This window comes from Dromaius novaehollandiae, chromosome 5, assembly GCF_036370855.1.
Source record: "Dromaius novaehollandiae isolate bDroNov1 chromosome 5, bDroNov1.hap1, whole genome shotgun sequence".
NCBI classification, from domain to species: domain Eukaryota; kingdom Metazoa; phylum Chordata; class Aves; order Casuariiformes; family Dromaiidae; genus Dromaius; species Dromaius novaehollandiae.
The window spans coordinates 8,835,566-8,861,403 of record NC_088102.1 but is presented as its reverse complement, the minus strand read 5'-3'; the positions used below and the strand labels follow the sequence as shown (position 1 = coordinate 8,861,403).

General features: G+C 40.5%; 1 protein-coding gene across 1 annotated transcript; it reads left to right on the top strand.

Annotated features, from left to right (window-relative positions):
- The first annotated feature begins 566 nt into the window (after nt 1-566).
- SGPP1 (sphingosine-1-phosphate phosphatase 1) lies at nt 567-25,838 on the top strand. The gene is made up of 3 exons (XM_026114279.2): nt 567-1,511; nt 12,729-12,818; nt 19,498-25,838. The coding sequence occupies exons 1-3, from the start codon at nt 900-902 to the stop codon at nt 20,047-20,049; spliced, it is 1,254 nt and encodes a 417-aa protein (XP_025970064.2). The 5' UTR covers nt 567-899; the 3' UTR covers nt 20,050-25,838.

Here is a 25,838-nt window from a genome sequence, read left to right as displayed (position 1 = left end):
AGCGGAGCCGCCGCGGCGACGGCAACCGGCGGGAAACCACCGCCCTCCACACGCGGGGCAGGAACCTTCCCTCGTCCGCGACCTCCCCACACGGAGGCGAGCGACGCCCCCCGCCCTCAACCGCCTGAGCCGGGAGCCCACCCGCTTCGCCGTTTAACGGCGGGGTGCGGCTGTCGCGCTCAGCCCGGGCGGAGGCGGCCTCCCCCACGGGACGCCCGCAGGAGCCTGGCGACGCCTCGGGGCGCCGACGCCGGCCGTGGCGGCGGCGGAGGCGAGGGCGGGAGCAGCAGGGAGGCGGCAGACGGGAGGGCAGACACCCAGGCAGCGGCCGGCCGGACTGGAGCGGCTCCCGCCCGCCCGCCCCTCTCCGCCGGCGGGGGGCGCTGTCCCCCCTCGTCCTACCCCCCTGCCGCGGCCGCCTCCCCGCCTCACGCTCGAGGCCGAGGCACGCTGCCCGCTCCCTCCCGCCGTGCCAAGCCCCGATTGGCTCTCCCCTTCCCGCGAGAGGCGGGCTCGAGAGGGAGCCGCAGCCAATCCGCGCCGCGGAGGGGTTTTCACGGGGAGGGAGGGTGCAGCGGTAGTTGTGCGCAGGCGCGGCGGGGCCAGTGACGGCGGGCGGGGGCGCGGGCGCGGGATAAGGAGGGAGGCAGCGAGCGGCGGCGGGCGGAGCGGGTGCGAGGCTCCAGCCGTGTCGAGCTGAGCCGTGGGCAGCGGCGGGCGGAGGCGCAGGCGCAGGCGTAGAGGCTCCGCGGCCCCCGGGCGCCTTCCTCCTCCGGGAGCGCGCGCGGGAGAGCCCCGGCGCCGCGCGGACGGGCGAAGCCCCCTCAGCCCCCGGGCCGGGCAGCGCCTCGTCGCCCTCCGCCGCGCCTCAGGCGGCCTCGCCCGCCCGCCCGCCCGCCATGGCGCTGCGGCGGCGCCTGGCGCGGCTGGCCGCCCACCTGCAGGACCCGCAGAAAGTGGCCTCCTTCCAGCGGCTCTGCGGCGTGGAGGGGCCGTCGGGCTGGGCCGAGGCGGAGCAGCGAGGCGCGGGCCGGGGGCCGCTGGCTAACGGCGCCCCCCCCGCCGCCGAGCGGGCCGCGGCGCAGGGGCCGGGGCGGCAGCATCCTGCCGGCAGCGGGGCCGCGCCGGGGGGCTGGCGGAGGAGGCCGCGGCGCAACTCGCTGGCGGAGGAAGACGGCAGCCAGGAGTTCTCCACCCGCAGCCGCTCCCTCTACTACCTCTTCAGCCTGGGCACGGAGCTGGGCAACGAGCTCTTCTACATGCTCTTCTTCCCCTTCTGCATCTGGAACGTGGACGCGTGGCTGGGCCGGCGGCTGGTGCACATCTGGGTGTGGGTGATGTACCTGGGGCAGTGCACCAAGGATGTCATCCGCTGGCCGCGGCCCGCCTCGCCGCCCGTGGTGAAGCTGGAGGTCTTCTACAACTCCGAGTACAGCATGCCCTCCACGCACGCCATGTCGGGCACCGCCATCCCCCTGGCGCTGCTGCTGCTCAGCCACGGCCGCTGGCAGGTACCGCTCCCCCGCGGGGCCTCCCGGCGCGTAGAAAGTGCGGTGTGCAGTTTTTTCTGTGATCCGAGCGAGCGCTTAGGTAGCAGCCGCGTTTAGTATTTCTGCCCTCTGGATGGAGGTGCTGGTGCCTTGGGGAGCAGCCGGATCAGTGTGCGTTAAAAAAAAAAAAAAAATCCGCATTTCGTCCCTGTGAGTTTTTTGTATCCCATCTTAGCTTGTCTAGGGCCGCGTGCTTTGCACAGTGTTTGGAGAGGCATCTGATTTTTCTTAAAGGCTTTTGGTTTTACTGACAGATAACTTGTTGGAGAGCCAGGACCTGAAGGGCTCCTTGCTGATCCTGCTTAGCTTCGAGTCACTGTAGCTTGAGTCAATTTGTATCTTCAGCCTCTTCGGTAACTGTTTTCATTTTCATTGCCTGTAAACTGGAAATGCTCATTTGTGTGTGGAGGAATACATACATTTTCAGATGGTTTTGCCACTATTAATGTGCTAATTAGCAGGAAGTGATCTCTGAGGCTTTTCATCTAGCAAAATCTTAGTGTCTGCCTGTTGCACTTTTGAGTCAGTGGGTTAAGTTAAAGGAACATTGAACATCTAGTTTATGCAAGCTGTGGCACGCACTTAGATGCAGTGCTTGCTGTTGGAGTTCTCACTGTTGCACATAATGCTAAAGAAAGCACTATGAGTACTTCCTTAAATCACTGCACCACTTCAGGAGCAAATGAGGGCGAACGCTTTCCTGGGCAATAAGTGTTCTGTACGGGGTTTCGAGGGCTTCTGTTTAAGAAGTTCAGGAAATTATGCAAAGCCCACTTTTAAGCTCTTAATATTTTCAAGATGTTATTATATACCTGCCTAATTTATGTGAGATGTGGTCAGACCTTTTTTCCCCCCCTTTTCTTTAGCTTTATGAGGGGCTGAGTATCTCCCCAGTTACGGTTACTGGTCACCAACTGTCTGTGGTCACAGAATGACACTTTGCAGCTTCTTCTCAGTATTATGTAGAATGGATGCCTGAAAGGAGAGAGAGGCAGTTGGAGGTTAAGAGTTGTATTTGGCCTTTCTTTAATGAAAGCTTGTGTATCTACTTATGCAGAGGTGATATAATATGCCTGAAAGAAGGCTATCAGGGACTTCTTTGCTAGGAAAATGTGAAATCCCATTTTGCTGGAGTTCTGCAGGCATCGAGTAATGTAATGATTTGTAGGTGTTTATGAAATACTGGGAGTTTAGTCACTGAGATGCATACTCTTAAAATTGATTTTATGGTGGAATACAATCTGAATATTTGATTATTACTCTTGTTAGATCTGTGGGGCTCATGTCACTTAAAGAATGAACTGAATTTTACTTCTCCTGTGTTGGAAACCTCCTTTAGTAGTATCAGTCAATTAGCTTTGCAAAGACTGTCATGTGTCAAAGGAGAACCCAGCCTGACTGCATTTATAGAGCCAGCAAACGGATGTGTGAAATAGTATTTTCTGTCAGTGCACCAAGTTTGATCTCAGTTTGCCAACCCTGCAACTGCGGTCTCTGAAATACTTTGGTGACTAACCAGGCACACTTACAATAGCTGCGTATTAAGAAATGACAGATGTTCAGCCTCTGTTAGTATTCACTTAGAATCATACTTAGGAAATGGGGAGGCAAAGTGTTTGAGTTTTAAGATGTTTCATTTCTTCCTGTGAAATATGTTTGAATAACAGACCTCTCTGAAACCAACTTACATCATTTCAAAACTTTCATTTAAAAATTACTCCTGGCTATTAAATTATTTCTAAATATTAATGAAAAGTTAACATTTGGAGTGTTGAATGTCTTTAGATTGATCTTTGGGAAGAGTTATTTTTTTCATCTAATGCCTCTGCTGTTCTCCATGTTTTACTTATGTTGAAAGGGAGTAGAATTTATAAAGCCACTTTCTGTCTTGCTATTGTGGAAATAGAGGGATTAAAGAGTCTGATGTCAGAACCTCTTGGAAAGTTATTAATGACAGGGGAGCTTGCAATAGCCTCTCTTCTTATTAAATTATAGCTATGTATCAATAGATATAAACCGCTGGGCTTTAACTCCTCGGCAAGTGTTGGGATACGGTGTTAGTATCTATTCAGTAGAAGGAAGCATTGCACAAACCCCGATCATAATAGGTAAAGCCGACATCTTAGCACTCTGTCTATTCAGAATAAACATCCTGGAACGAGACTGAGTGTGAATTTAAGCAGATAGAGCTGTAACTCTGCAAAAGCTCTTATTCTGGAATAAAGGTGACTTGACTTTAGTTTGTCACCTTGAGAAGGTTTATGCTATATCAAAGAAAGCCACTTTTGCACTGAAGAGATCCCTCAAGTGAAAAGGGAATCACTTTCCAGTATAGCTTATTTGGAATTTGCTTTCATTAGTCTAGGACTTCCTAGTATTGTGTGATACTACTTTTCCGTCAAACAAATATAATCTGTGATTCCTTCCCTTTAACAATATACAGAAGAGAGTAAATCTGCAGGCTTTTATTTTTCTAGGTATGACCTGAACTGTCCCTTAAAAAACATAGTTTGAATTTCAGTTAAATTTCTTTTAACCTGTTGAATGAAGTTTGTGCTTTCCTAGTTTTAAATGCCTAGCAGTAATGCTATTACAATTATTTTCCTATTTGACTCCTGTATTGAAAAGAATTTTTGACTATACATAGTCAACCTAAAATATTTGCTTATAGATACAATTGTTCAAGTGAAATATTTTCAGAGCTGATGTATTTTGAAGACAGTTGTGATTAATTTTCACAATTAGAGACTTTGGATGCAGGCACTGTTCAGTACAGCTGAACTTTCAGCAGCAAGCAGACTGTATGTTAAAAACATTTTCATCATAGCTAACTGTTCCGTCCGTTGTAGAACGCAATTTTTCAATTACTCCTTGCATTACAAGAGCTTCCTGAAATGTTTGACTCTGCTTGCATAATCTTTTTTTATAGTTTTTTATTTTGTTAACTCTTAGCAGATCTTAGATTTTAGCAAATTGTGTTTCAAATATATTTCAGTAACCTTGAAATATGAAGCTGGTGCCAAAGACTAGCTAGAATTTAGAAGTATTGTAGATATTGGTAGTTTTTTATAGTTTTCTTTCTTTCTGAAGCAGATACCTGAAAATAAAGGATAAGCAGTAAAAAGACTGTTTCCAAAAAAAAAAAAAGTGTGGTTATAGATATTGATGTGATGTAGGAAACAGCACACCTTTATCACCTTAGGGAAAGTCTGGTGGTTTGTTTGTTTGTTTTTTGTAATGTTGACAGTTTAAGCCTGGTGTGATTATACAGGGTCGTTAGTGGTGAGGAAGAGAGAGTGTGAACTGCTAATTTTAGTTTGTAAAAACCTTCAGAAGCCTCAAGCTGAGACTTGTGGGGAAAAAAATTTTGTTTTTTTAGAGATATTTTTTTTTTTTTGATGAGCTTGAACTGCTGGTTTCAAATAGATGTCAAATCATACTTGATTGGAAATAGTGCTTGAGTTAGGATGCTACATGAATGTGTCATAAGCCTGCTGTTTCATTTTGAAAAAATCAGTTAGAGAAAATGCACTTCTCTCGCAGAGTTCCTCCAGGGCTCAGCCTGGCTCTGGCAGGAGCTGCCGAGCTTTGCAAGTGATGTCGAGCTTTGCTGCTTCCCGAGCTCTGAATTAATGAGCTGCGCCAGGAACTGCTGACGCTCACTGCGGGCCACTGAATGAACTTTAAGTTGATATTTAGCAGGAGCCCAGAACTTGATTGATGAGTATCTTGCCTCTGTAACTATATTAACCACCTTTTTTTTTTTAAATGGGCTTCTCTTGTGAAACAGTTTCAAACATTAAATACAGCAGTTTTGTCCTTCTCACTGTTTACTTGTCTGCTGGTGTTATATGCAAATCCTATCAGCAGTGACTGTCTTATCAGCCCATTCATGATAGCGTTGGCCTAATAAGTGCTAACAACTAAAGCACTAGAGTCCTTCCATCCTGTAATGAGTCCTTTGATGCATCTCAACATATTTTTCAGTTTTAATTTGCTTAGTGTTCTATTGATCTTCTGTAGTATTAATTGTATAAGAAGGTCATGTGGTACCAGGTCACTCTTCTAGAAATCCTTCTTCTGCACTATTACTTCTATCAACCAAAGCTGATGGATCTAGTAAAATGAAATGGGTTTGACAGGACTTGTAGTGGGATTTGAGAGTCCTGCTCCATTCTGATTGAACACTACTAAATTTTATCTCTGGAGTTGTCTGCCTGCTCTTTCCTTCTGAAAGGCTGACTTCTTTCAGATTCCCACTGGGAATGGGGAATAACGAATCATCAGGGTTGGATGAATAGTCTAATAAGATGCTTCAGTTGTTCTCTCTGGTTGCTATAGTGGGAATTCTACAGAAAGTGGCCAGGTTCCTAGTCTGAGGTGGCTGTCCTTGTTGAAAGGCTGGAGTTTTACTTAAAATTGGTGGAGTGATAAAACTGGAAGCTAGACTTAGAAGGCCATCTCTTACATACAGTTTCTGTGGGAAGTTTATGTATAAGAGCAAGCGCAGACTCCTTCCAGAGAAGAGATGCTTCCTCTTTTAAAGAAGCCCAAATAGATTCTGACTGAAATACTAAAACGCTGTGAAGAAACTCAGGCAAGGAGATGTATGCTTGCCTAATGAGTTTTCTATCTTGCATGTGTTTCTCGAAACTTTAGGGGGAAAAAAAAAAAAAACCGTGATGTGAGAAACATAGCTGAAGAGGTGAACTGGAAACCCAGAATACCCACACAGTGAAGAGCTGTTGAAATAGAGAAGAGAATTTGGAGGGTTACAACTGGCCTTGTGTACTTGAGTTGTAAGATCTTATTTTGTAGGGAGTGTTAGTGTCTGTCATCTGTCTGTAAAAGAAGCTGGAAAAGGTGCTATGGCCTGTTTGATTCACGTGCTCCTGAAAGTGTGAATTTGCTGAGCGTAGCAATCTACTACAAATCCCAGTGGGGATCTGTGCTGGGGCTGTGCAACAGCCTGTCCCAGTAAATTGCGCTGATTGCCATTAAATAAACTCTTTTAGTTTTGCATAAGCAAATTTTTATTTAGTTTAAAGGATCTTGGGGGACTATGTAAAAACAAATACCTGAAGGTTAGAGGCAGTTTTTTTGATGAAGAGAGGATTCAAAGGAAATGCTTCACTTCTCAAGCTGCTATTTTTTCTTCATGGATGGTATACATGTAAAGCACTTTTTATACTTAAAAATAGGATGTGTTGATTAAATGTGGGAAATGTTCAGTTTGTAGAAAAACTCCTTTTCCCAGTGTTGAGAGCATAAGCAGAGCAGGCTGTAGGTGATTCTTGCAGGGTGTTTTCAGGCAGGAATTGTTATTTGTCATGACTGCAAGGAAAAGAAGCAATAGGATCTAGTTCTTACCGTAACTCTAGATTTCTTTTCAGCTGATGTATAGCAGAATATTAAACCTTTAAGTTGCTCTGAAATCTTTTTCTTGGAATTTAAAGAAAAGGTTCTTGTAATCACTTGTAGCACTCAGATTTCTTTATGCTCTTTAATATTGATGTTGGTCAGGAGAAGAAAAAAGGAAATAATTGATAAGTGTAGCTTGAACAGTGCTATTTACTACTTGGCCTCTTTTCAAGAGACGTTTCTTCTGTTTATTTTTCCTAAAGTAACTCACAGGTTGTCGTCTTTTTTAACCATCTTTCTCTTTCCCTTCTCCCTCTCCCTGCAAATCTTTACATGCCATGTTTTTCTATTTATCTGACCAATCAATGTCTCCTACTCATTTCTGTAAACATTTCTGTAAACACTGATTATAGCTTTTCGTATGACTGTTGCCAGCGCATAGCCTAAATCTCTTGGTAAAACTGTGATGCATGCAAGTCCTGCTTGGATTCTTTAATCTAACTCTGCCCTAAGGATGACTGCCTCAAACTCCAGCTGAACTTCTGAGTTATCATAATATTGTAGAACACTGACAATGTTGGAAAGTTAGTTTGGAACCTTTTGTTCATGCTGGAAATTCATCTAGTGCAGAATGTGCTTTAAAAAATGTAAACAACTGGGCATCTGTAATGTGTTTGAAGAGTTTTCTGTGAAGAAAGAAGGAATTTTCTGACCTAGGTCAAAGCTTTTAGGACAGATTGTTTCCTTATGAGCATTTTCAAACAATAGTTCTGTTATTAAGACTCTTGGCGTAAAGTCAGATTAAGGGGAGGAAAGAGGATAGGCCCTTGAGGGAAATGTTTTCCATGTGATCCAGTCAGAAGTTTGCTAGCCCTTTTTAGAGGATGTAATTAAAGCAAATGAGTATTTCTCATTAAAAACATAGGGCATAAACACTCAAAGACTTTACAGGAGGTGGATTCACTGCTGCTTTCCAAAACCTACCAATTTCCAGTTTAGTATATTTTATTAAAACAAGATTGTGGATATGGGACCAAATATGAGGCTTGAGTGATGGGTAGTCTAGTCAATCAGAAGTATTCCTGAGCTTTTATTTGACTTCACGGCTCATATGTGAGTTCAGGAATTAACCTCGAATTTTTACCCAATCTTATTTTTCTTAAAAACATGCATGGTGCTCTGTCCCTCAGTTCTATACATGAAGACTGGGATATCTTTTCTCAACAGGTACAATACCTTCAAAGAAACATACCCATTCAAACCTTTAAAAACAAAAATGTCAATGATAGGATCTTTTTAATCTCTGCGTGTTGCATTTTTCACTGCTGCCTACAATCTCTGCCTCACTTTTCAATTCCATATGTCTCCATTCATCTTGTAATATTGTGTGTGCTATGTGCTTTGGGTTTGTATTACCAAAGTTTTATTCTGGCCTTCTGAAAAAGATTTATGTAAACTGGATATCAGTTATTTGATCTAACATAGAAAGTGGGAGACTTTTCCCAAGGAGAAAATACCAGGTTATTGTTGGTTTTGAGTCAGCATATGATCTTGAAGTTAGATTGAGTACTAAGTCAGTGTCTCTATTTTTGTGTAAGGTTACATTTTTAAATCACAAGTGTGTTTTTTTTTAATTTGGAAAAAGTAGTACACAATTCAATAAATACTGCCTGTGCTCAAAATTGTTGAGGTGACATGGTAGCTATGGAGGTATAAGGAGCTCTTGAGAGTCTGAGTAGGACGGCCTTAGTGGAGGCATGAGGGCAGAGTGTGCAAAGTTTGTCTCAGAAGTGGGCTGTTCCTGAACATCCACCTGGAGGTTGCTCAGAGTATGGTCAAGAATGAAGGTATATCAATTCAGTTATCAAAAAGAATGAGCTAAGAGAATCAAATCTGTTTTTTTTCTTATTTCTACCTCTGCCAACTGTAACTTTGAAAACCTTTCAGACACTTGCTGAAAGGAGAGAGGATGCCAATCTGCTTCTGAAGCTTAAATGGGTAAGAGCAGCAATGAGTTGTGGAAGAGGTGAGCTTGTGACCTGGCTTTTGTGCCTTTGTAGGTCTGATCTGGCATGTGAGGAACCACCGCTGGAATTCAGCAGTCTATGCTTTTAGTATCTTTCATTTAAGTAGAAACTGTCAGAGGGTGTGTACGCAACTATATCGAAAAGATCTAAAATTTTTTAACATAGGAGTAATTGATACCTGTTAGTTTTCAGACTTGTGAAGGCAGTATTTTTTCCAAAATAAGTAAGAGACCCAAGCCAACTTCAGAAAGGAGTTTTTATGACTTTCTTCCATGAATGCTTGAGATTATTTATATTAAGGTTTCGACTTTAATAAATCATGCCTGTTTTAAGTAGGAGACACAGTAAATGTTGGATTTGTGTTTGATGGGAAAGGAGCTTTGTGAGACGTACTATTTGTTGTAAAACAGGGCTGATAATGTTAACAATCTTGATATACTCATGGTCTGTGGTATTTTGGACATTTCATATACCTAAGCAGTGGGAGTATACTTACAATCAAGGTAGAGCCACTTTATATATGCAAAATATACAGGAAGTCATTTTCTAGATGAAACAACATTTAGAAAATGTTTACTACTACTTCAGTACTGCATTATTTTCGAATTTTGCTTTGGGAGTAAATTTGTCATTTGAGCAGATTTTAAGGCTTACAGTGATGCTTTCTGCTGGTGTTGTGACTTGGAGGCTGCTGAGCAGGAGCTCTGAGCTGCAAGCTGTGCGAAAGTGCTAACCTTCTCCTTTAGTCACCTGGTGTGCTTATGCCTACATTTGAGGACAAAATACCTGGTTGCCTTACCACCTCGAGGCAGATTTTAAGCAGGTGCTACTGGTTTGATGTTCTATGAATTCTTGCACCCAGTGGCTGCTTTTAAAAGGCATTGGTGCAAATGAGCCATGGAGGAGGCAGGATGTTGGGCTATTGGGCTTTATTGGTATTGAAGCCAGGGGCTCCACTTAAGCTGGGTTCTGGGCTTGTAGGAAGAAAATCAGATCAGTTATGGAGGCCATGCAGGGAGGTACTGATATAATATTGGAAGAAACCAGGACAGATGAGGATTAAGACATCCTTTGGGTCAGAAAGTTCCTGTACTTTGTACATAAAGATGTCTTTATATTTGAAGCTATCTCATTTCAGTCAGTAAAATAACTATCAGTTCAGATAAACTAGCTGTTTTCCAGGTGTACCAGTTGCATAAAGGTGGGAGCAGAGAAGTGAATGTTTAGCGTGGGAACTAATTATGAAAATTAAACTGTTGTATTGTGGAATATTTTTCTAGAGGAGATAAGAATAATTGTTGCAAGCTTCTACTTCCTTCCAGATGGATTTTTTTACTGGATGCAGTCCAGCTAGGTATGCTGTAGTGAGTAATCTGTCTTGCGTGGAAAGAAACTGTCTGGGTTGAGGGCTTCTGTGATCAATATTAGCATGCATTAAAAATACTGTAATTTAGCATCTAATACTATATATCTAATACCTGTGGACAGGTCATGCTAAAGCTGTTTCAGGAAGAATAATTAGTCTAGAGGGTAGGGCTTAATTTAGAAGTTTTGTTTACATAAGGATATATGGAATCAAGGTAAAAATGTCTTGAGGACAAGATAAGGAAGAGTTTTAGTTCTTGGATACAGGTATATCCAACAGAGGACTAAGCTAGCCAGTGTTTTCAGATGTTTTCATGGCTACCTGTTCTCAGTAGCATAAAAAAATTTCGGAGGAGTGGTGTGAGATATGACAGAACCAAATATTCTTTCCAAAGTTTCTTCAAAGTTGAAGTCTCTGACACCTTTTCCTTCTTCCCAGAACACAACCTCCTTGACAGTTTGAAACCAAGAGCAATCACTTTCATTTTCCAGAATTCATCCTGCTATTTGAACTTTGTGCCTGGGACCCAGAAAATAAGACTTCTGTCCTGTACCTTGTCCCTTATGCACCTTGTTCTTCTGGAGGTGGTAAATCTTTTCTTCCCTTGCTAGTCCGATGAGCAATGCTTGGTCTTCCTGGGATTTTACACCTTTTGGAGCATGTAAGGGGTGCTAGAAGCTCCTCTTTACTTCTGATAAGGGATTGTCTATCCCTGCATGGCACCTCTGCTCTGGCAGTCCTCTGCGGCCAGACTGGAGCCCTGCCAGGCAGGGGTTTGTGTGGCTCCAGTGTCCTCCTGATGCAGGCAGCATTACTTCTACCCCAAAATCGATGGGAATGATGGTAAAGGCATAATGGGGATGAGTGATGGGTTTACTTTGTAATGCGTTCTAGGAAGCACAAAGATTACTTTTGTGGGTACTGTAACTCTGTCAGCATCTAAGAACTTTGCAATCACATCTGCAGTACTGCCACACTATTGGCATTTGACCGTTATCAGAATAATTCTTAAAGGCAGGAAACTGAGTCTGTTGCTTTTTTTGTGTTTCAATTGGAATCAAATCATCAGGAAGGTCATTTTGCCTAGGTGCTCTTTGTAGGTAAGAGTGTATTAGGAAAAAGCGGTGTTGCTACATGAATTGGAGTTTAAACTAGATGCAACAAAAGAGCTTTGTTATTTTGTCATTTATGCTGAATGTTTGGAAGTGGTTTTAATGTGAAATTTGTTTTTGATGTGAAATGTATCCTGATTTTTCTGTTACTTTGAGGAATTTTTTAGGTTTATGATGTCAACATGGTTCTGGAGCTGAGAATTCAAAGAATTACAAAATGATGATAAAGACTGCTAGTCTTGTCTAACCTTTCTTTGAAAGACTGACTGAGGAGCTTGACAATCTGTTAAGTAGCCTTCACAAAGGATGTAGAGCTTTCTCCAAGTAGAGTAAAGATATTTTTCTCTAATGTGGTGGATATTTTACCGTTCAGTTTGTCCATAAAAAGAGCAAAGGAAAAGGCGAGAAAATTGTCTGTAATTCTTAGTTCTAGTTATGAGAGTCCAGTACATCAAGACTATCTGTCTATATTGAAAATCATTTTTTAAGTTTATTTTGGTATGACTGCTTTCATTGAGGAAGTGAAACAATCTTGGAAACTTGCCATCTTGCCTTGTGACTGCCTCTTTTATTAAACTAATATCTTTAAAGCTGCAAAAAGTAGTTATATTGCACAACATGTTTAAGGCTTTGGAAGTAATTTTTGATGGTTTTTGTGTAATTAACATGCCTTATAAGAAAATTTTATATGGGCTTGTAGAGCTTAAATAAAATTGTTATTCTAGGAGTTTCCTACTGATGCTCAGAGACAGTCACAGGTTGCCCAACTCTAAAGCAGTCCGTAAGGGATTAAATTCACTTCTAAATTATTAAGGTTTCTGCTTTTTCAGAAGAAAGATAAAGCTATTAGATTTTCCTGGGAATTTGTTCATAACACTAGTTTATTACATAGCAGTTTTATTCAAGGTGAAATGGCTCCTCAGCTTATAACACAAGGCTTGACACTATCCATACTGTCAACTTAGGATACCATAATGTGGCAAGACTTCAGCTGTTACAAAGATACAATAACTTCTTGCTGCTTTGTCTGAAAAGATAAGACCAGTACCCTGAAATTCACGTGTCTTGAATGCAAAGGAAGAGGACAGGGGGAAAAAAAAGCTGAAAAAGTTTGGCTTTATAGTGGTCTGTATAAGAGGCAGATTTATAGAGGGTGCTACAATAGGCTTGGGTAGGGTAGGGCAAGAAAAAGGATAAGCATAAGTTGCATTAACTGGTCATTGCTAAGTGACTTTTCTAGAATTAATTATAGAATTCTTATTGAATGGTTATTTTCAAATTTTAATACAATCTCTCTCTTTTTCCCTACCAGTATCCCCTTATATTTGGGCTGATTCTTGCATTCTGCTGGTGTTCTTTGGTTTGCTGTAGTCGAATTTATATGGGAATGCATTCAATTTTGGTAAGAAAATCATCATACTAAATTTTTATTTTAATGTTCTGATTTCATGTGTTTCCATCACTTAATCTTTTTATGGTACAGTAATTGTATGTAGATTTTTAGAATGTCATATCATACAGGAACAGAATGCTTCTGGTTCATCAGTGGACAAAGTATTGTTGAGAATTTTTTTTTAGAAAAGTTGTAGTTTTCACAAAGGTTTTCCCTGCAACTTCAAAATTCAGTGCTAACAAACAAAAAGACTACAGACGAAGGTGGATGCTGACCTATTTTCTGGGCACTCTACTTACAACGGCGGGGGGGGGGGGCACACCTTCAACTGTGAGGCAGGGATGTGACCTCAGCTAACGTGGCAATGGGCTGCTACAGCACGAGCTATTGATCTAGCTTGCAGAAGGCTCCATGTACAGGAGAAGGAGCATCTGAAGGGGGGGTGTGTGTGCTGACACTGCTAGAGCAGCTTTCTGATCTGCAATATGTACTCACTTTTCTAGGCTGTCCTTAGAGTGCAGCAATCCTATAAAAACAGGAAGAAAACAATACTAGCACCCAAACCCAGTTTAGCTCTATTTCTTAGACTCCCCGAAAACAACTGGATACTCTAAAGTTTAATAGACTTAAGCAGTTCGGATCAACTCTCTAGTTGGTTTCTGCATTATTTCTGTAACTTAGTTCTTGTTTGTTAAATTTAGGATCAATACAAATAATGATGTTAATATTTGGCTGCAAACTAAAGATTAGGTAGCAGTTATGCTAGTTTCTTTGAGTTCTTTGAGACCCTCACGCAGAGCTATTTCTTAAATCTCATAAGTGATGGCTAGATGAAACAAATAGAGAAAAATGTAAGCAAGTGTGTTATCAAGATTTACAGTAATGTACCTCTCTAGAATACTTGGATCTCTTTGGAAAATTGCTGATATATGGTTGCAATACTTATGATTGTATTTGCTTTTGTTGCATGGCATAAAGGAAAATGGATTGCTATGAGCTATACTGAAATCATCTTCAGTGATGTTTTATTAAAAAAGAAAAAAAGTTAATGTAACTGAGGTATCATTCAGACTTTTGAGTTCTCATTTTTAGTGTGAAAAGACTAGCCTTCAGTCAGCCTTTTGTAGAGTTCAGACTTCGTTGTGTCATCTTTAATGCTTAAACGGTTATGTCTGTTTTCATTATAAATGAATGTAGACCCCTAGAAAACTCTTACAGGGATCCAGAAATGAGGGGGAGAGCAATCTTTAAAAAAGAACTTAATGTTTTTCTGCAGAAGTAGTAAACCCTTAGATTTTTCATTGTAAAATTAATTTAAACTAGTATGTATTGCTAAATACAGCATTATACTGTGTGACAGAAATCAAAGAACACAATTTGTTTTCCTAGTAGCTTGTTCTTACATGCTCAATTACACTGTACACCTATAGAATATTCAGATGAGGTGTATTGCTTGTGAAATGCATATTCAGAACAAATTTGAAATTTCTCTTGCAAGAACACAGAAACCTTGGAGGTTAGGGAATTTTTTTAAGTACTAGTGCAATGCTAGATGTAGTCATAGTTCTGAAAGTTTGTGGATATCAAGGCGTGCATCTCCCATGAAGTACTTCATAACTAAAAAGACCTTTCTACACACATGCTTAAGATAACGGAAAGTAGATTGTATGTGGGAGTTTAACAGAATAGTTAAAAGAATCGATACAATAGCTAAAAGTGCATGTCAAACTTCTGTTAATTTATACTCTTCTTTGATGAACTTGGTGTACAGTTGAGATTTAACTGATGTTTACTAGCAGTTTTAGTGGGGAAACTGATGACTAAGGTTACAAAGTGTAGACTGACTACTTTTCCTCTATACTGTAGATCATTCAGAGAAATTTTGAAATAATTTTATACAATAGGAGAGTGGCTCTTACAGTCAACTCAGGTTTCATGTGTCATCTTGATGCATTGCTTCATTGCTGTTTTTGCAAGAATTATTTAGAGGAAGAAGAATACTGCAGTAAAGCAAGACAGTGATGGGAAAAATGCCAGCTCAGTAGTTGTGTCGTCTTAGATGTTACAGAAGTTGTTTTCCCCTCTCTCCAGTACTGCTTTTGTTGCTGCAATGCAAAATATATATATACACTTGTACACAAACTTAACATATGAGAACATTTCAAAGCCATTAGAGAGCAGTATGATTTCAAAATTAAAATGAATTTAGGAATAACAAAGTAATTTCTGCTGATGTTGAAGTAGCATTTATGCAGTAAAGAATAAACAAGTAACATCAGTGTTCACATACTGGTAAGTCCTGTATAAGGAAGTATATCATAGGAAGGTATTTGCTTGACACATGAAGATAATAGAGAAACTTGTCTTTTGCCTCTAGCTTGTGTTGTGTCCTGACCTGACCTTTAATCAGGAATTAAATTTTCAAGGTACCACAGTTAGCTGTACCAAAAAGTAGTTGTTAAGGAATGATTAGAGGAAAAGCAATGCTTGATTTAGTTCTGTGTAGTTCACAGCATGGAGTTCAAAGTCCAGCTAACTAAAGCTAAGCTACTCTAGAACAGTGGGCATCATTCCAGCTTTCTTAGGAGCAAGCAGCCCCTTTCTTTTGCCCCTGATCAGAGGAAGTTGGGGCCTTTGATCCAGGTGGCCCTTGATTAGGGTGAGTCAAGCACCCTGTGAGTCAGTGCTGGGGAGAGGCCTATGTAAGAGCCAGGCCCAGAGTGCAGCTAACAGGCAGTGAACAGATGCAGCAGTTTGTGGAGAAGGCTACAAGAAGACACCTTCATTTCCAATCCTAGTAGTGTACACTTCCTCAGATGTGGTCATGACACGCCACAGAGCACATTCCCCAGTAGCTGTTGGAGCTGCTGCATCAGCTGTGTCAGAGGCTTCAACCCAGACAGACCTTCTGACAGCAGGTGCAGCTCTACAGCTCTGAGGCTGCAGGGAGTGCTTGGGGCCTCTCGGTGAGGCCTGGGCTGACAGTCAGCTCTCCTGCAGAAGGTGTGCTGTTGTTGATGAGTTGTGTCATCAGGTAAAGGAGTTACGGGAGGAAGTCGGGTTGCATAGCATCCGTGAAGATGAGCAAGAGATAGATGGGGTATTCTTGGGCACCATACAGTTCCAGGAGTCCCAGTCCCCCACAGCAGTGGAGTTGGAGGGCTCTGTGCCATGTGAAACGGTACGTCATAACTGTAGAAGAAAGCTGGAACTGGTCACTCCTCGTAGAAGGAGAAAGGCTCTTACTCCTCCTGAAGACTTGCAATTGAAGAGCAGGTTTAGTACCCTCCACATAAAGAGGTCCTTGCTTATCCATGCAGGTCTCCTGCCCCCTTTGCTTGACTTCTTAATCACAGGGATGCACCAGTCTTGAGCTTGGAGGAAGTAATGCTTGAATAACAACCAGTTCTCTTGGACCCTCCCTTTGTTCTAGGCCCTAACCCATGGGATTCCTCCAAGTAGGTCCCTGAAGAGGCCAGATTTGCTCTCTGGAAGGCCAGGGCTGCGATCCTACTTATTGCCCTGCTTCCTCCACGCAGGATCCTGAACTCCGCCATCTCATGGTGACTGCAGCCAAGGCTGCCCCCAGCCTTCACATTTCTGACCAGTCCTTGTTTGTTTGTTAGTACAAGGTCCAGCAGCACATCTCTCCTTGTTGGCTCCTCCACCACCTGTGTCAGTTATCATCGATGCTTTGCAGGAACCTCCTGGACTGTTCGTGTCTAGCTGTGTTGTCTTTCCAGCAGATATCAGGGTGGTTGAAGTCCCCCATGAGAACCAGGGCCTGTGACTGTGAGGCTACTTTCAGCTGTCTGTAGAAGGCCTCATCAACTTCCTCTTCCTGATGAGGTGGCTTGTAGTAAACACCCACAACAGTGTCACCCACATTAGCCTGCCCTTTAATCCTTACCCATAAGCTCTCAACTTGTTCTTCATCCACCCCTAGGCAGGTGGATATACACATCCTCATGTGGGTTAGATGAGTGGACAGTGAGGTGGATTGAGAACTGGCTGAATGACAGAGCTCAGAGGGTTGTGATCAGCGGCACAGAGTCTAATCAGAGGCCTGTAGCTAGCGGTGTCCCCTCAGGGGTCAGTACTGGGTCCAGTCTTGTTCAGCTTAATCATCACTGACCTCAACGAAGGGACAGAGTGCACCCTCAACAAGTCTGCTGACGGCACAAACCTGAGAGAAGTGGCTGATACACCAGAAGGCTGTGCTGCCGTTTAGAGAGACCTGGATGGGCTGGAGAGTTGGGCGGGGAGGAACCTCTTGAAGTTCAACAAAGGCAAGTGCAGGGTCCTGCACCTAGGGAGGAATAACCCCATGCACGCACCAGGACAGGTTGGGCGTTGACCTGCTGGAAAGCAGCTCTGCAGAGAAGGACCTGGGCGTCCTGGTGCACAACAAGTTAACCATGAGCCAACAATGTGCCCTTGTGGCCAAGAAGGCCAGTGGTATCCTGGGCTGCGTTAGGAAGAGTGTTGCCAGCAGGTCGAGGGAGGTGATCCTCCCCCTCAGCCCTGGTGAGGCCACAGCTGGAATGCTGTGTCCAGTTCTGGGCTCCCTAGTACGAGAGAGACATGGCACTACTGGAGAGAGTCCAGCGGAGGGCTACGAAGATGATTAGGGGAGTGGAGCATCTCCCCTAAGAGGAATGGTTGAGAGAGCTGGGCCTGTTCAGCCTGGAGGAGAGAAGACTGAGAGGGGATCATATCAATGTATACAAATATCTAAAGGGAGGGTGTCAAGAGGATGGGGCCAGACTCTTTTCAGTGGTGCCCAGCGACAGGACGAGAGGCAGTAGGCATAAATTGAAACACTGGAAATTCAGTCTGAACATAAGAGAACACTTTTTCACTGTAAGGATGGTTGGACACTGGAACAGGTTGCCTAGAGAGGTTGTAGAGTCCCCATCCTTGGAGATATTCAAAACCCAGCTGGACATGGTACTGGGCAACGTGCTCTAGGTGACCCTGCTTGAGCAGTGGAGTTGGACTAGATGATCTCCAGAGGTCCCTTCCAACCTCAACCATTCTGTGATTCCGTTAAAAGTTCCCATTTAGAAACATTTGGTTCCCAAAAAGGGCAAATGTTTAAAAAAAAAAAAAAAAAAAAAAAAAATCACCCCAAAAAAACTACTCGAAGGGGTGTGCATTTGAGTGCCATGCTAATAACTAGGATTTCACTTACCAAATATTCTAAATAACCAATTAACAAAGCTGTTGTGGTTGAAAAACAGAATTAGTTATTAAAAAGAATTTTTAAAAAAATCATGCTGAAACAGATACCTGTGGTGTCCAAATGGGAAAACTGGAAGACTGCAAAATGGCAACCTGAATGTAAAAACACTAATAAGGAAGGCCAAAGAGGTTTTTGAGGATTACTTTCTAAAAGGACTAAAGCTAACACATGGAAAGCCTTGTAGTGAGTGGTAAAGCTGGCAAATGAACTAAGTGTAAAAAGAGCATATGAAAACAAGGCAGCTGGGGATGAACTGGTATTTCACGATAAATTCTTAGAACAAAGTCATGCAACTAAAGCAATGCATCGTGTCAACTAGGTTATTCATCAGTTTCATATTTGAAATCCCTACAGGTTTTGAGTAAATGCAATTAACCATTTGTTACCTGTCATATAAGTCAACCATGGTGCCTAAGGTGTGGGAAGGTAGGATAGCAAATGTGGCAGAAGGCTTTCATGAGTGATTCTGAAATGACCAAGTCTGACTTTCATACCAGGCAAATTGTATTAGAGCTTTTATCAAGAGTACAATTAGTGGAAGTGAATAAAAATGATTCATTGAAGAAGGAGCAGTACAAAAGTCACACCTCCTGGCTCTTAAGGAAAAGCTGATAAGCGTGTGAATGGGTGCTTAGTGGTCCAGTCACTAGTGCCTGGATTTCTGAAAAGCTTTCAGCAAATTCCTTCATAACAACTAAAGGTGACACCAAAGTCATAGATAATTCTGTACAACTGAGTGATAACCAACAGCAGCTGAAATTTAATAATAAACTGAAAAGAAATTAAGAGTAACTTTAAGAAAAGATGTTTTAAAAAAAAACTGTCACGTATTGAGCCACTGAAGTTCCCCCTTCCTTTTCCTATAATAGTTGCACCATTGGAAACCATTCTCCATTCTTCAAGTATTGTATACTCCTGAGGTGGGGTTCTGTGACTGTCTAAGCTACTCTAACTTCTAGCTGCTGCAGTCCTCTCTTGTCTTACCAGTTGTCCCTACCACTCCCCCGCCCCCCTTTATGTTGGCCATGGCACTTGGATTCAGTGTTGAGTTGTTCCAGCATACTAAGTTGGTGGAATTTTACTTTTTTATTTTTTAGTTGGGCTAACTTTGTGCTGACTGTGGGCTGGAATGGCCTGATCCTGGACAAGGACCATTGTAGCCAGCAGATAGGTAGATCTACAATTTCAGAAAAGAACAGGAACAGAAAGCCGTTAGCTTCATTTGATTACAGTGCAGGTGTCCTATTAATAGGTGATTAAATGCAATTTCTTATTTTATCCTTAAAATAAAAGTAGACTTAACCTTTTACAATAGATCGGAAAAGATGGGAATCCACAAGTGGCTTTTAGCAACAGAGCCACTAGACTTGTCTTCATGCTAATGCAACTTAATTTTTGAAATAGTTATTACACTGAAACTGTATCTTTATCTCTCTTCAACAGGATGTTATTGCTGGATTTTTGTATGCTGTTCTCATCTTGGTTGTCTTCCATCCAGTTGTGGACCTGATTGATAACTTCAACTTAACTTACAAATATGCACCATTAATCGTCATCAGTCTCCATTTAGCCCTGGGCATCTTCTCCTTCACTCTAGACACTTGGAGCACATCACGAGGAGACACAGCTCAGATACTGGGCTCTGGTGCTGGAGTAGCCTGTGGCTCTCATGTTAGCTACATGCTGGGTCTAAACCTAGATCCTCCTCCCAGTATGTTACCTTTATCTCTTTCCTCTCTCACTGTGACTGTGTTCGGAAAAGCCATGTTGCGGTTGTTAATTGGAGTAGTAATTCTGTTATTAACAAAAATAGCGATGAAAAAAGCCACTATTCCACTGGCATGTAAAATATTCCGCATACCACATGATGATGTACGGAAAGCAAGACAGCGCATGGAAGTTGAGCTTCCCTATCGCTATATTACATATGGAATGGTTGGGTTCTCCCTCATGTTTATCATCCCTTGTCTCTTCCAGTTTATTGGTCTTTCTTGATGCAGATTCATCACTTTAAATAGGGAGAACGGAGCTAGTTGCTTTTTGAAAAGGTGCACTAGTTTGCTAAGGGAAGGCCAGTGAGTTTGGCTTTAGCAGAGGTCTTCGCTTTAACAGCAATACGTAGCAGGCAAAGCATTTAAAGGACATTGCACATCTCTGGTACGGTATGTGGCCAGAAGTCAAATATCAGTTCCTGAGAAGTGCTGAACTCTGTAAATGCTGTGTCTAGACTTATTGCTGTAACAAAGTGCGTGTGTGAGTGCACGCGAGATGCAATGAATGTATCTGAAACATCTGTCATACTGTACCTGTGTACTTCGACATTTTGACAAGTATGTCTGACAGCTAATCAAAAACCTCCATTCATGATCTGTTTGCCATTTCATAATAACTTAAAGTTGTTGGACCATAAACTGCTAAATTATTTGTTTTCCTCTATTTTTCCCTAAACCCTGCTTCAAGATGTTTTAGCTAGTGCATTTTGAATGGACCAAAGTTGCAATGAGGTTGGATTTTTCTAAAAAAACAAACAAACAAACAAAAAAAACAAATGGAAGCTTTTTTTCCTTTAGTCCCTTTTACACAGTAAAATGTCTGGATTGGCATTGGTGTTAGGTATCAATGGAGTATGTAAGATTTAGGTACTGTATTTTATGGCTTGATAACTGTGCCTTTCTGTTGCAAAATTAACAAATGCCATATATACTGTAATGTAAAAATGATTCATTTTACTTTAAATCATACATAATTAGGCAGATATTTTTAAATGTTAGATTGTCCACATTACTGGCATGGTTAAATTAACCAGAATATTCAGTTTAGCCTGTTTAAAATTGCATAAATGAAATGGCCCAAGAATCATGTCCTTAGCCTCAAAAGGTTGTGAATGGATAATAATCCCTTTTGTAAGTATTTTTTAATGAGCATTGTAAATTACTGGTAGAGGATATATTTTTCTGCAGATTGTTTATACAGTGGGCAGATGTTCAAAATTAATTATCTAAAAATATAAACAATAAAAGTACCCATCCTACTAAGAAATGGGCCTCACATATTATTCCAAATGGATTTAGAAGGACCATTGTTTTTAGAGATGTGCTTAGAAATTCTAATCATAGTTCTAGAAAAATTGTATGTATTTTTATTCATTAACATACTGTATTTTAAGGTGAGAATCACTTTTACCCAGTTTGGCTATATAAAAAAAAATAATGATCAAATTAAATTTTTGATCATTTTGATAGGAAGATCTCGGCACTCAAGACAGTGTTGTCAATGCATAAATAGTTTGTGCGTATCTAGGTTTTATTGAATAATAATGCACTTTTCAAGTTCCTTTTCCAAGTGATGAGTAGGGCGTGATCCTTGAACTATAATTTCATATGCCTCTGTGTGTGTTTTTTTGTTTTTTGTTTTTTTTTGTTTTTTAAGGTTACCTAAGGCTGTTCTTTCCATGTCAGGAACTGTCTTACTACAGCATTCTGGCAAGGTGTGAATTACCTAGTTTTGTATCAGCACATTTTTTTCAGGAAAAACATGATTAGGAAGTCTAGTGAATAATTTAGCTAGAATACAAAGCTTACTTTTTGTAAGAACTACTTGGAATTGGAAGTTTATTGTATTGGAGATATGAGCTCCAAACTCTGCTAATATGTAAATTAACAAAATTAACTTCCTATCTCTTTGCTCCTTAAAGCAGTCAAAGTTATGGTACGCTGGCATTAGAAGATGTGAAAATCTGACTTTCCTGATGTGCATTTAGAATGCACTGTTATGAATGTACTCAAAAGAATTGATAGTGTGTTAAACCACTTCTATAGTTGGAGAGATCTTACCCTGTAGAACATGTGTAGCTTCTTTCAGTACATATTTCTATATTTGATTTTTCTCTCTGTCCCTTTGTTGCAGTTTTTATGCTGAATGTGCAGTAAATCAGTTTTCAAGGTTTCGAGGGAAGGATTTCCAATGATAGGGTTTTGCACACTAGGATAAAGGTTGAATAAATAACCAGGGGGCAGGTATCCAAAAAGGCTTTTTGCTTAAAGCCCTGAACAGGTATTGTAGTTCTGATGATATTAAATTAGCCTGAAGACTGGGGAAAATAGTACTAATAGGATGACTTCCTCTGAAATTTAGGACACATTTTCCTTAAATATCCTAGCTTTATACTTTATAGAGAAGACTGTGTAAATTGTAGCACAGAAGGGAGAGTTAAACTAATTTTTAAGGTACGTATTTGCCGTTAAGACTTTTAGGAACTTGAAGTTTACAGCATAGGATTGTTCTAAACGCTGCATTTTATAGCTGTCATACTATTAATGGAAAAGAAAACCTACTGTGGAAATTTTAGAATGGGTGAAAAAAATCATATGCAGTCATGACTTTCAGCAGACTAAGGAAAATTGCACTGTAGCTCATTCTACTATTACTCATATATATATATATAAAAAATATATACTTTATATTTTTATACATTACATAGGACATGACATTTTGAAGTTACCCAATGTACCATATAGTGTAGACTGCAGGAAATGTATATCATAATGTTGGTTTATACAGCACCTTTGCAACCCTGTCTCTAGATTGCAACTACTTTACTGGAGTTTACATGAATAAAGTTTTACTAGTCTATTTTCATGCCCTATAAGTGGCTAGGCTTAAGAGGGCAATTTAGCACAAAATATCATGCAATAGGAATACTGTTATAGAACAGAGGAAAGAAAGGAATGCAAAAACTTAAAAATTCAACTCTAAATATATACCAAGATTTGTATTTTAGTATATTTTTGGTTAATAGTATCTTAAGATTCCTTCACATCAGTCATAACAAAACAGTAGGTAAAACTTGAGCACTTTCTTTGCCCTAAACTATTGCTAGAGTTGAACATAAATATTTGTAGCATGAACATCAGCTGGTACCAAATTACTAATAAATAAATATAACATAGCTTTAAGAAGGTAGTTAAATGTCTTCTCAGAAGGATAATACACTTGAAAAGTTTTATGAGGCAGTACAGAAACAATTATTCATGTGTCACTGCTATTGAACTTTCTCAGTTCCAGGTTGTATAGTCCTAAAAAGAGAAATATACTGTTTTATAGAAGCAGATATAGATGCACATTTATTACAAAAAGGTATGAACGTTTGTCTTACCTGATTACTGTATGCAATATAAAACTGAATCTAATGCATGCTAGAGTGTGCACAAAATCCTGTTTTCCAAAAGGCTGGAGAGACCCTAATTAGTCTTAGATACCTGCCTTAAACATACAAGGATTTTTTTCTGACCTGGCCCTCAAATAGCACTAACATACGCATTGCATCTTGGGTATATCTTTAGAACCTGTTATTTTGCAAACAGTTGCATGTTTACATGAAAGCTATTACTTTTGCTTCCTGTGCTGGAAACTGGAGTTGAAGCATCTTTCTTCTGTGTGATCGCTCTTGAGCCTCTGATCACATATGCCTTATTTACTTACCTTGCAAATTAAAAAAAAAAAGGGGGGGGGGGGAAGAACTGTTTTAAGGTAAATTGGCAAGCCAAAGGAAGTTGTATTTTGTTTGCTTAATTGAAACCTTTTCTTAAGCTCCTGAAAAAACAAAGGCTCATTTTTTTAAAAAACAGGATCTCTAATTTTTTTTGAAAACCAAACAGTGTTAATGTGTCAGGATTTTAAAAGCTATCATCTTTTCCTTTGCTATTATATTTTACTATTTCTTTCAATATTTGTTACTCATTTCTCGTTTATTTGCTAGGGAGTGTCCTGAACTATTTGTAAGCAGCTGCAAAAATACTGCTTATGTAAAGATTGTCATTTTGAACTTGTAAATATTTAAGGGCTGTTAGTGGCTGTTAGCTGCTCAAATACATAAAAACAAACCTTGCATGCTGTATGTAAATACATCTGTTGTGCTAAAAGTTTTCTATTTCAGTATTTGCTTTCTTGATGTGAAACAAGATTTTTAACACAATATATATTTAATAATTCAATCATGTAAGAATTCATAGCTGTCTAACCCCTGTTGATGATGTTGGGAGTTCTGCCTCTAGTTCCTTACATACCACATTGAAAATGAACCCTGAAGGTTACGTCCATGTTCTGGCATGCATATAGGCGTGAGTGTGTGTGTGTGTGACCTGACTTACCTTGTGAGATGGAAACGTAATATCCTTGCTTTTGAGAACTGAGATTGCTGTTTATAAAACCGTACTTAGCCCAATTTTACAAGACTTTTAAAGGGCATAAGTTGGAAGCTGTTTCACAGTAGCTGGAACTGGTTGTACGTTTGCAACAGTGAGTTGATGCCTTTCCCTCTGTATGGTAACTATGTTGAATGACAAGATTCCAGAATAATGTCAGCAGACAATAATAGGAGAATTAATTTCTTGGGGTATTGCGACTCAAAATTTACTGTACTGTATTGGTTCTTGTTATTTTTGTCTAATACAGACTGTTTCTGGATTATACAGTTTACTGCTATGTTCTGCAAGTTATTTTGAGGAACTTTGACTTTTTCGTGGCAGTCTCATTGAATGACTTGATGCAGGCTGCTATTCTGTCCAAAACCTGAAGTGGCCTTTTTGTTTTGGCACAAATATATAAGCCTATTTTAAAACTGACCATGAATATCATATTTGTCAAATCAATAGATTAGTTGGATCACTAATGTTTTCTTCCTACAATATGTCTTGAATCAAAAGCAAAAAAACCCCGTAATTTGAAAACAAAATGAGATATCATGTGGCAGACAGGATATTGCTCTTTAGGTGTTCTCTCAACTGCTAGTATCACATGCTGGAGATGAAGCAAATTTACTATGCATTAGAAAAATTCTTTTTGCACTCGGTTCTGCACCGGAAGTAATTTGTGTGTTGGTTAAGAGTCCAGTTAACAAAATGAAACAAAGCAATATGTGCTTACAATATATAATCAACTACTCCTGTAGGATTAAAGAAGAATAGAGATTACCTATGGGGATAATACCTTAAACATACTGACTGCGAAGTGTAAACAAAAGCCCTATCAATTTGGAGCATTTTATTAGTACAGGACAAACAATTACTAGATTTTTTGCACAACTTTGTTAAAGTGTAATGAAAGTCAAGCCTGATATTCCTGAAATAGAAACAAATTCTTAATACAATTCAAGCAATTTAAAATATCATGATTGGAGAAGATCAATTCAGGAGCTATTAACTTGGAAAGTAAGAGCAAAGTCTGAGTGGGATTTTGTACTAAACTTCATGCACTTAAATACAATGCCAAAATTTGGCCTATACTTGATTTATATGGGATCTGTAGTACCATACAGGTAGGTGTGTATATATATATTTTGCATATTGGAGTTTAATTTTTTTATGTATAGGTTTTTCTTGTTACTGTGTTTCCTGATAAAAGCAACTGTTCATAACACAAAATAGCTTTGTCTGTAATAGGTAAGGCTCTATGCTAATAGTATTTCAGGAAATAACACAGTTCTAGCCCCCAGCCTCTCAGCCTCTTGGAGAACCTTTTTTTTTTTTTTTAATTTATTTATTTTAAAAAATGCTTTCAAGCACAAGCCCTGAATTAGTTGAAGATCATATAATGGTTGCTGTACAACAGTGTACAACCTGATATTTAAAAATTAGTACGTCTGAACTTTTTTGTTATGGTTAATGCTTTTGTACTCATTGTACACTTTCTGCAGTTGTCAGCTGATATTTAAACTCTCATTAACTGGTAACTGAAGTGTCTAACTTCACTTGCAATGAGTGGATAATAAACTACTGTTGGATTCA